The sequence below is a fragment of the Nomascus leucogenys genome, chromosome 10 (genome assembly GCF_006542625.1).
Source record: "Nomascus leucogenys isolate Asia chromosome 10, Asia_NLE_v1, whole genome shotgun sequence".
Lineage (NCBI taxonomy): Eukaryota > Metazoa > Chordata > Mammalia > Primates > Hylobatidae > Nomascus > Nomascus leucogenys.
In genome coordinates this window covers 47321492-47333703 of record NC_044390.1, presented here as the reverse complement: position 1 = coordinate 47333703, position 12212 = coordinate 47321492, and the positions used below count along the sequence as shown (strand labels likewise).

The following is a 12212-nucleotide window of genomic DNA, read 5'->3' as shown; positions in this document are numbered from 1 at the left end:
CAGAGAACCCCAGAAAGATACTCCATGAGAAGATCAACCCCAAGACACATAATCATCAGATTCTCCAAGGTTGAAATGAAGGAAAAAAATGTTAAGGGCAGCCAGAGAGATAGGCCAGATCACCTACAAAGGGAAGCCCATTATACTAATGGTGGACCTCTCAGCAGAAACCCTACAAGCTAGAAGAAATTGGGGGCCAATATTCAACATTCCTAAAAGAATTTCCAACACAGAATATCATATCCAGCCAAACTAAACTTTATAAGCAAAGAAGAAATAAAATCCTTTTCAGACAAGCAAATGCTGAGGGAATTTGTCACCACCAGGCCTGCCTTGCAAGAGCTCCTGAAGGAAGCACTAAATATGGAAAGGAAAAACTGTTGCCAGCCACTGCAAAAACACACTGAAGTACAAAGACCAATGACACTATGAAGCAACTATGTCAACAAGTCTGCAAAATAACCAACTAGCATCATGATGACAGGATCAAATGCACACATAACAATATTAACCTTAAATGTAAAAGCTCTAAATGCCCCAATTAAAAGACACAGAATGGTAAGCTGATAAAGAGTCAGGACCCACTGGTGTGCTGTATTCAAGAGACCCATCTCACATGCGAAGACGCACATAAGCTCAAAATAAAGGGATGGAGGAAAATTTACCAAGCGAAAGGAAAGCAGAAAAAAGCAGGGGTTGCAATTCTAGTTTCTGACAAAAGAGACTTTAAGCCAACAAAGATCAAAAAAGACAAAGAAGGGCATTACATAACGGTAAAAAGGATAAATTCAACAAGAAGAGCTAACTATCCTAAATATACATGCACCCAATACAGGAGTACCCAGATTCATAAAACAAGTTCTTAGAGACCTGCAAAGAGACTTAGACTCCCACACAATAATAGTGGGAGACTTTAACACCCCATTGTCAATATTAGATCATTGAGACAGAAAATTAACAAGGATATTTAGGACTTGAACTCAGCTCTGGATTAAGTGGACCTGATACATAGCTACAGAAGTCTCCACCCAAAAACAACGGAATATACATTCTTCTTGGTGACACATGGCACTTATTCTAAAATTGATTACAAAATTGGAAGTAAAACACTCCTCAGTAAATGCAAAAGAACTGAGATCATAACATTCTCTCAGACCACAGTGCAATCAAATTAGAACTTAAAATTAAGAAACTCACTCAAAACCACACAACTATATGGAAATTGAACAACTAGTTCCTGAATGACTTCTGAGTAGATAATGAAATTAAGGCAGAAATCAAGAAGTTATTTGAAATCAATGAGAACAGGGACAATGTACCAAAATTTCTGGGACACAACTGAAGCAGTGTTAAGAGGGAAAATTATAGCACTAAATGCCCACATCAAAAAACTAGAAAGATCTCAAATTGACACCCTAGCATCACAGCTAAAAGAACTAGAGAACCAAGAGAAAACAAACTCCAAAGCTAGTAAAAGAAAAGAAATAGTTAAGCAAGATCAGAGTGGAACTAAAGGAAATAGAGACATGAAAAATCCTTCAAAAAATTAATGAATCCAAGAGCTAGTTTTTTGAAAAAATTAATAAAATAGACTGCTAGCTAGACTAATAAAGATGAAGAGAAAGAAGAATCAAATAGAAAATAAAAAATGATAAAGGGGATATCACTACTGACCCCACAGAAATACAAACAACCATCAGAGAATACTATAAACGCCTCTATGCAAATAAACTAAAAACTCTAGAAGAAATGAAAAAATTTCTGGATACATATAACCTCCCAAGACTGAACCAGGAAGAAGTTGAATCCCTGAATAGACCAGTAATAAATTTTGAAATTGAGGCAGTAATAAATAGCCTACCAACCAACAAAAGCCTGAGACCAGATGGATTTACAGCTGAATTCTACCAGAGATACAAAGAGGAGCTGTTACCATTTCTTCCTAAACTATTCCAAACAATTGAAAAGGAAGGACTTCTCCCTAACTCATTTTATGAGGCCAGCATCATCCTGATACCAAAATCTGGCAGAGATACAAAAAAAAAAGAAAACTTTAAGCCAATATCCCTGATGAACATCGATGCAAAAATACTCAATAAAATACTGGCACACCAAATCTAGAGGCACATCAAAAAGCTTATTCACCACAATCAAGTCAGCTTCATCCCTGGGATGCACAAAACATAATTCTAAACAGAATGAAAGACAAAAACCACATGATTATCTTGATAGACACAGAAAAGGCCTTCAATAAAATTCAACATCCCTTCATGTTAAAAACTCTCAATTAACTAGGTATTGATGGAACATACCTCAAAATAATGAAAGCCATTTACAACAATCCTACAGCCAATATCTACAGAATGGGCAAAAGCTGAAAGTATTCCCCTTGAAAACCAGCACAGGAGAAGGATGCCCTCTCTCACCACTCCTATTCACCATAGTATTGGAAGTTCTGGCCAGGACACTCAGGCAAGAGAAAGAAATAAAGGGTATTCAAGTAGGAAGAGAGGAAGTTGAACTGTCTCTTTTTGCAGATGACATGATCTTCTATCTAGAAAATCCCATTGTCTCAGCCAAAAAGTGACTTAAGCTTATAAGCAACTTCAGCAGTCTCAGGATACAAAATCATTGTGCAAAAATCACAAGTATTCCTGTGATAGACAAGCAACAATAGACAAAAAGAGAGCCAAATCACAAATGAACTCCCATTCACAATTGCTTCAAAGGGAATCAAATACCTAGGAATACAGCTGACAAGGGAAGTGAAGGATCTCTTCAAAGAGAACTACAAACCACTGCTCAAGGAAATCAGAGAGGACACAGACAAATGGAAAAACATCCCATGCTCATGGATAGGAAGAATCAATGTTGTGAAAATGGCCATACTACCCAAAGCAATTTATAGATTCAATGCCATTCCCATTAAACTACCATTGACATGCTTCACAGAATTATTAAAAAAAAAACTATTTTAAAATGCATATGGAGCCCAAAAAGAGTCCATATAGCCAAGACAATCCTAAGCAAAAAGAACAAAGCTGGAGGCATCATGCTACCTGACTTCAAACTATACTACAGGGCTACAGTAACCAAACAGCATGGTACAAAAACTGATACAAAAACAGCCACATAGACCAATGGAATAGAATAGAGAACTATTCTATTAATAAATAAGACGCACATCGGCAACCATCTGATCTTTGACAAACCTGACAAAAACAAGCAATGGGGAAAGGATTTCCTATTTAATAAATGGTGCTGGGAAGATTGGCTAGCTGTATGCAGAAAATTGAAACTGGACTTCTTCCTTACACCTTATACAATAATTAACTTAAGATGGATTAAAGACTTAAATGTAAGCTGGGCACGGTGGCTTACACCTGTAATCCAGCACTTTAGGAGACCGAGGTGGGTGGATCACCTGATGTCAGGAGTTCAAGACCAGCCTGACCAACATGGTTAAACCCCGTCTCTACTAAAAATACAAAAAATTAGCCAAGCATGGTGGTGGATGCCTGCAATCCCAGCTACTCAGGGCACTGAGGCAGGAGAATTGCTTGAACCCGGGAGGTGGAGGTTGCAGTGAGCTGAGATGGTGCCATTGCACTCCAGCCTGGGCAACAAGAGCAAAACTCCATCTCAAAAATAAATAAATAAATAAATAAATAAATAAATAAATAAAATAAAATAAACTTAAATGTAAAACCCAAAACTATAAAAACCCTAGAAGAAAATCTAGGCAATACCATTTGGGACATAGGCACAGTCAAAGATTTCATGACAAAAGCATCAACAGCAAATTGCAACAAAAGCAAAAATTGACAAATGGGATCTAATTAAACTAAAGAGCTTCTGTGCAGCAAAAGAAACTATCATCAGAGTGAACAGACAACCTATAGAATGGGAGAAAATTTTTGCAATCTATCCATCTGACAAAGGTCTGATATCCAGAAATTACAAGGAACTTGAACAAATTTACAAGAAAAAAACAACCTCATTAAAGAGTGGGCAAAGGACATGAACAGACACTTCTCAAAAGAAAACATTTATGCAGCCAACAAACATGTATATATATATATACATATATATGTATATGTATATATATATGTATATGTATATATATATGTATATGTATATATATATAAAGCTCAACATCACTGATCATTAGAGAATGCAAATCAAAACCTCAGTGAGATACCATCTCACACCAGTCAGAATGGTGATTATTAAAAAGTCAAGAAACAACAGATGCTGGAAAGGCTGTGGGGAAATAGGAGTGTTTTTACAGTGTTGGTGGGAATGTAAATTAGTTCAACCATTTTGGAAAACAGTGTGGTGATTCCTCAAAGACCTAGAACAAGAAATATCATTTGACCCAGCAATCCCATTACTAGGTATTTACTCAGAGGAATATAAGTCATTCTATTATAAAGATACACGCACACATATGTTCACTGCAGCACTATTCACAATAGCAAAGACATGGAATCAACCCAAAAGCCCATCAATCATAGACTGGATAAAGAAAATGTGGTATGTATACACCATGGAATGCTATGCACCCATAAAAAGGAATGAGATCATGTCCATTACAGGGACATGGATGGAGCTGGAAGCCATTATCCTCAGGAAACTAATGCAAGAACAGAAAACAAAACACCGCATGTTCTCATTAATAAGTAGCAGCTGAACAATGAGAACACATAGACACAGGGAGAGGAACGACACACACTGGGGCCTGTCAGTTGGGAGGTTAGGAGGGAGAGCATCAGGATAAATAGCTAATGCATGTGGGGCTTAATACCCAGGTGATGAGTTGATAGGTGCAGCAAACCACCATGGCACATGTTTACCTATGTAACAAACCTGCACATCGTGCACAAGTGTCCCAATACTTGAAATAAAATAAAAATCTTTTAAAAAGAAACATAAAAATAACACCACAATGAGATACCATCTCACGCCAGTTAGAATGGCAATCATTAAAAAGTCAGGAAACAACAGATGCTGGAGAGGATGTGGAGAAATAGGAACGCTTTTACACTGTTGGTGGGAGTGTAAATTAGCTCAACCATTGTGGAAGACAATGTGGCTATTCCTCAAGGATCTAGAACCAGAAATACCATTTGACCAAGCAATCTCATTACAGGGTATATACCCAAAGGATTATAAATCATTCTACTATAAAGACACATGCACACATATGTTTATTGCAGCACTGTTCACAATAGCAAAGACTTGGAACCAACCCAAATCCCCATCAATGATAGACTGGATAAAGAAAATGTGGCACATATACACCATGGAATACTATGCAGGCATAAAAAAGATGAGTTCATGTCCTTTGCAGGGATATAGATGAAGCTGGAAATCACCATTCTCAGCAAACTAACACAAGAACAGAAAACAAAACACTGCATGTTCTCATTCATAAGTGGGAGTTGAACAATGAGAACACATGGACACAGGGAGGGGAGCATCACACACTGGGGCCTGTTGGGAGTTGAGAGGCTAGGGGAGGGATAGCATTAGGAGAAATACCTAATGTAGGTGACGGGTTGATGGGTGCAGCAAACCACCACGGTACGTGTATACCTATGTAACAAAGCTGCACATTCTGCACATGTATCCCAGAACCTAAAGTATAATAATATTTTAAATAAATAAGTAGGTGGCTGAGGAGACAGTTTGCCCTGCTGGCTCTAGCTTGGAAAATTTTCCTCTTGAGAGAAGGAAATCCACAACCTGAGAAAGATTATTCTCCAGCCCTTTTAGAGAAGAAGCTATGTCACCCTTTTCTGTAATATCTATTTGCATGGCACTTGACTCTGTTTGAGGCGCTGTTGTTTACATGTTTGTATTGTTAGCTTTTGACACATAATGAGGGACCCCAAAACTCAATGGCTTTGGCAGAACACCACAGCTGTTTTTAGCTCAGGATTCTGTGGCTCAGCAATTTGGGCCGGGCTCAGTTGGGCGATTCTTCTGTTGGTCTGTTGGGCTCATTCATACATCTGTGATCGGCCGCTAATTCAATTGAGGCCAGGTTGGTCTAGAGGGATGTCCACTAGGGCATCTCATGGCTCTTATCCTGCAGCAGGCTGGCCCAGGCTTGTTCATGTGACAGTGGGTTCTAGGAGGCACAAGAGAGAGGGCAAACCTCAGTGCACAAGCACTTTTCAGGCCTTTGCTCACTTCACACCCGATAATGTTCCATCAGCAAAAGCAAGTCATGTGGCCAAGCCCAGAGTCAGTGTGGGAGGGCACTATGATAGCGATGCTGGGATGGCGAAGGGGGACTTGTAGCCATTTTTGCAATCAACCACTATGATATTGCTTAATCTGGACCCTTGCCCAATGAGAAATGCCATGCACATATTAATTTTATGGAGCCATGCACATCCCATTTTATGAGGTGAAGAATGTTGCCCTGGGTCATATAGCAAGCTGGAAATAGGACTAGGCTTGGAAGCCCATCTCTCCAGTGCCACCCCACTGCACCATCCCACTTCTCTAGGTTCCCTTCCACCCCAACATCAGTGCCAGGCCAGGGAGAGAATGAAGTGTCATCCAGGAGCCAAACCCTGGCCACCCGTACAGACATCCACCAGCAGAGACACAGCAGACCCTGGGTGAACCCTCCCCAGGCATCAGCCTCCAGGAGCCAACGCTGCAGCCCCACTGCCACTGTAGGCCCCACCCTGGCCCAGCACAAAGTGGCAGGCTGGTTATTTCAATCAACAGTGTTTTGAAAATCCTGCAATTTAAAACCTTTTAAACATGAGTAGGTGAGGCTGTGATAGTGCCAATGACTAGTTGGGAGTACTTAGAGGCAATTTTAAATGTCTCCTGAAATCTCCATGCCAACGGTCCCATGGGGCACCAGGCAAGGTTCACGTTGTCAGGCTCACCCTCCTGTTAGCCATTTCCCCTGCCACTGCGTACCCTGAGGGCCTGGAGTTCCATGCACAAGTGCATCCACCTTTAAACACCTCATGCAGATTATTTCTGTCTTACCTGCACCTGCCTTCGTGTCAGGATTTGCAGAAGCCTAAAGATCAGAGCCGGGGGCCAGGCATGATGGCTCATACCTGTAATCCCAGCACTTTGGGAGGTCGAAGTGGGCAGATCACTTGAGGTCAGAAGTTTGAGACCAGCCTGGGCAACATGATGAAATTCCATCTCTACTAAAAGTACAAAAATTAGCCAAGCATGGTGGCCAGCACCTGTAATCCCAGCTGCTCGAGAGGCTGAGGCAGGAGAATCACTTGAACCTGGGAGGCGGAGGTTGCAGTGAGCTGAGGTCACGCCACTGCAGTCCAACCTGGGTGACAGAGTGAGACTCTGTCTCAAAAAAATAAAAAAAATTAAAAATTAAAAAGGCCAGGTGTGGTGGCTCAGGCCTGTAATCCCAGCACTTTGGGAGGCCGAGGCAGGTGGATCACCTGAGGCCAGGAGTTCGAGACAAGCCTGGCCAATATAGTGAAACCCCATGTCTACTAAAAATACAAAAAATTAGCTGGGCGTGGTGTGGGGCGCCTGTAATCCCAGCTACTTGGGAGGCTGAGGCAGGAGAATCGCTTGAACCCAAGAGGTGGAGATTGCAGTGAGCTGAGATTGCACCATTGCACTCCAGCCTGGGCAACAAGAGTGAAACTCCATCTCAATTAATTAATTAAATAAATCAGAGCCAGGATATCTGTGAGACCCATGGGCCCAGTGTGGCTGTGGGTGAAGTACCCAGGAGGCAGTACCCTGCTCTCCTGGCTGGATCCCCACTTTCCACATACCCAAGCCTCGGTGAACTCCACCCAGGCACCTGGGCATCCATCAGCTCGTCCATCACATCCTCCCGTCATCCTTCCCAGTGATGCCCGACAGCAAGGAATGAGAGCAGATTGGAGTCTTCGCAGTGGCAACCGCAGGACGATTCTTCCCACAAAAGGGGCCCAGAGGCAGAGCACCGGCCTGAGCTGTGCTGCAGGAGGGCCAGGAAGGACAACTGCCTGAAGCATAAAGATCTGGAGAGGAAGGTCTGCACACCTGGAGTTTTGCTGTCCTAACGCTTCTCAGCCGGGGCCTTGCACTGTGTGCAGAAGCGATGGTCTATGGACAATTCACCTGCCCCTTGGACAGCACCACCCACTTTGCATTCAGATGTTTGAACACACTTTGCATTCAGATGTTTGAATACAGCCTGTGTTTCCCACAGTGGTCAGGTGGAATCCCAGACTTTCAGGCCAGATGATTTGTACAACCTCCTCCTTCTGCAAAAAGAGGATGATGGGGGCCAGGACATGTACTCCATGACACAGACAGCTATGGCCAGAGCAGGGAGAATTAAGGAGCAGGAGATGCCTTGGATAGGAATGACTAAGGGTGCTGCTACCTGAAGAGAGGAGAGCTGTGCATTCAGGCCCAGCCTTGTCAGGGAAGCCTCAAGTCTCTGTTTATTAAGGCTGGAGAGAACCAGCCATCCTGGCTGCAGTGGCGGAGTGAAAGCACTACTGAAAATTGACACAGGGTAGGGTTTCCTCACAGGCATGGGGCTGCAGCCCAGCTGGTAGGGTCAAGAGAAGGGAGGAGAGAGACCTCCGGATGGTGCAGGTGAGCAGGGCGGGGCTGGAAACGGCTTCCACTCATGCCGCTGACTCTAAGCAAGTAGCACTGATGTCCCCAGGGGGTTTTGGCAGCACCAAGGAGCGTGCAGGGTGCTTCCACACTTGCTCCTCTCATAACCCTGGAGGGAGCATCCCACTTTCCAGGTGAGAAGCCCGGGGTTTATGGGTGGGCTTTCCCCAGTTGCATGGGAGGCCTTAAAACAGATGAAGACCCTAAGGACCGACGGGGAGCCAGGCGGGGGACCCAGGCGAAGCAGGGTGAGGCACAGGTGTTACGGCATCCATGGCAGGCCAGAGGCCAGGTTATGACCACATTGGAGAGACAGGTGGGAGTGACCCAGATGTTGCTGGGGTCATTCCTCAAAGACCCCAACCCACTCATCTCCACCAACCTGCGATTTCTCAGCTCCACACTGCAACCCAAAGGGTGGACAGACAAGGTTGCTGGGGAAAAAAGACTTACACACAGCAGCATCAGGATGCCCGAGACAGGGTGCCTGGGAGTATGAAGCTGTGCAGTTTAGGCAGGGGCATGGAGGGGATGCCGGGATGCACAAGGGACAGAATTGTGTGCAATCATGTAGACTTCATGGAGGAGGAGGACAAGCAGGGCGGGAAATGATGAGGACATTTTGCAGCATGTATTTGGAGAGAAGGAATCATATTGTCTTTTTTTTTTCTTTTTTTGAAATAGAGTCTCATTCTGTCTCCCAGGCTGGAGTGCAGTGGTGAGATCACAGCTCTCTGCAGCCTCCAATTCTTGGTCTCAAGCGATCCAGCCTTCTGAGCAGCTGGGAATACAGGTGCATGCCACCACACACAGCTAATTTTTTATTTTTTGTTGTGATGGGGTCTCACTATGTTGCCCAGGCTGGTTTCAAGCTCCTGGGCTCAAGTGATCCTCCAGCCTCAGCCTCCCAAAGTGTTGGGATTACTGGCGTAATCCACCACACCCAGCTCATATCATCTTTTTATTAAAATAAGGTAATGACTTGGACATTAGAGCTGTCACACCCCACTTCAGGCCAGGCACTTGTGTCTGATCTCACTAGGATCCTAAAGTATGTGGTCTGTAAATTACAAACAGCAGCAACAAAATGCTTTATCATTAAACCAAGGCAGCCACCATGCACCAGCCTCCAGCTGGGTGCTAAGCGTGAGTGGCCCCAGCCTGGGGAAGCCTCACTGCTCCTGGTCTGCCGTGAGCTCCTAGGTTCTTGTGACTCAGGTGTTAACCTTGCCGGTTTTCTCATCCCCTGCAGGCACCGGCCGTAGCTACACCACAGACCCGCTCTTGTCCCTGCTTCTGTTAGCTCTGCATAAGTTCCTGCGCCTGCTGGTGGGACATTGACAGACAAGGCCAACCCGAGCATCTCAGAGGCCACACGTGACCTGCCCGGGGCCCTTGGTGAGGACCACGTCGCTGGATGGACACAGAGAGACTGAGAGACGCATGGAAAAGTCCACACAGAAAATAAATAAATCATATTTTTGGGGAAGTTACACAAATGTAGAACACCTAAAATAATGCATCTAGTTTCCAAATAATTTGGAGTTTGGCCCATGCAGTCTGCGTGGGAATCAATGATTTCTCTACTTCGATGTAGTCTTCTTTTCCACATTTTCCCTCCAAGTCTTCATTTTGCACGAACTGTTGAGCAGTTATCTTTAGGATAATATGTACAAATGTTGGGGTCAAAGCCTTTTGACAAAGCAAAATATTTTTAGTAGATTATTGTGTTTAGGATTTTTTTTAATTTACTTTTTTTCTTTGGGGGCTTTTCTTTTTTATTAAATTATTTCTTTTGAGGCATTTTGATTAAAAAAGACACATCCTAATTAAAATTCAGTCAATAATATTTATTTTTAAATAAAGATTGGAAACAAGGTCAGACACTTGTTTATAAACTGTATTGTATATTGCTGAAGAACAGTTGAATAAAAAACAACTTTGAAATAACCTTTCTACAGCCATGTATGAATGTCAAGCGTTGGTGCCCACTGCAGCCTGGCTGCCTGCCGTCCCCTCCTGTGCTCTGACGCCAGCTGCACTTTTGGCTGGGTGTCACCCGGCGTGGAGGACAGCCCAGGGCACCTGGCTGAGATCACGCTGAGCAGATGGGAGCACCTGCCCAGCCTCCCCTAGGGACAGGGCACCTCGTGGAGGCCGCAGTGAGACGAGCCCCCAGCCTGGGTCCTGAAGGAAAGGAGATCGCTAGGAGGAGGTGTAAAATAAGTCAAGAACCACTCCTCCCCCACTTCGTTTCAATGAATCATGCAATTCATTTGCCCACTTGGAGATTGTATGTCAAGGTGTATTTACTGTGGTTAGCTTTGCTGCTAGTTTGAAGGGGGAATTTGGAGAGAAAGTAGGGCTTGCCACACTCCTTCCCGTGCATCTGAAGATTGCTTTGAGCCTCTGAAACTCATAAGTTTGGGGCAGATTACACATGTCCTACGGAAACGGGCATGCCCTGGGTGGGGGCTACTATGTATACTTCATTCTAAGACAGCATCTCATTAGATAGCTGGAGCCCGTGGATTTGTTTAAAACCCAGCCACATTTTAACACCTGCGGTTTCAATAAGTGTGGTTGTCATTGATGTCGTTCGCCAAATACTTCCGTTCTCCTCTGGCCAGGCCCGTTGCAGGATAGCGCTTCCCGGCCTCCTGTGGCGGGTAGGGCCACAGCTCTGGCGCATGAGCTGGGAACAGAAAGGATCCGCATTGCTTCTAGTCCAAGGCACAGGATTGCTAGTGCGATCCTCCAAAGCACTTGTCCTCTAACGTGACGACTCGCAGCGTTCACATCAGCACGTGTTCTTCCAGCCTAGGTCCCTGAGTGACTGCGATGAACACAGCCTTCCCTGTGGCCAGCGCTGGATCCTGCAGCCCTATGAGGAGTCCACCATGGCCGCTTCACCTACCCATCTTCGGGCGTTATTGCAGCATAACCCAGCCTGTCCTGATTGGCTCAGTGTGTAGTTGATCGACTGTATTTAGCTCAGGGGAGGAGTAATTGTGCATTTGGACAGTCCCGCGTGTACAGAGACCTCCAGGATGGAGCTGATGTCTGGGGAGGCCTGTGTGGAGAGAACGTCCAGACGGCTGTTTCTGATGGGTACATTAACTTGTTTCACATTTCCTTTATATTGATCAGCACCAATCGAGCTGTAAGTTTAATCACTCTGTCTGGTGGATAGTGATTCTGTCCAGAAGGATCATCTCCTTTTATAGTTAACTCAATACTGCAGCAGCTAATGTCATGTTAAATACTGGCCCAGTGTGCTGGAGAGCAAACCGTACTTCCTGGATACCAGTGGAACCGGGACAATGTGTCAGTAAGGGTGACGTTGTACCGATCGTTCCAGGGGATGGAGGGCTGGGGAGTCATTCCCCATCACCAAAACCAGATGCCTCTGTACAAACACAGGTGGTCAGGTCCCAGCCTGGAAGCTCCCAACCTTTAGCATGATATGCACAGGGGAGGGGCAAGTGTGATGGGCACGGTGGAGGGGGCAGGTGTGATGGGTACAGGGGAGGGGCAGGTGTGATGGGCACAGTGGAGGGGGCAAGTGTGATGGGCAC

General features: G+C 44.6%; 1 protein-coding gene across 2 annotated transcripts in view; it reads left to right on the top strand.

Annotated features, from left to right (window-relative positions):
• Window positions 1-10354, top strand: part of VSTM2B (V-set and transmembrane domain containing 2B) — a 38641-nt gene extending 28287 nt beyond the window's left edge. For both annotated transcript variants that reach the window (XM_003275037.3, XM_030820288.1), the window contains one exon: window positions 9887-10354. In XM_003275037.3, coding sequence (XP_003275085.1) covers window positions 9887-9975 — 89 coding nt within the window. In that variant the 3' untranslated portion in view covers window positions 9976-10354. The remainder of the gene's footprint in view (window positions 1-9886) is intronic.
• The last annotated feature ends 1858 nt before the right edge of the window (window positions 10355-12212 follow it).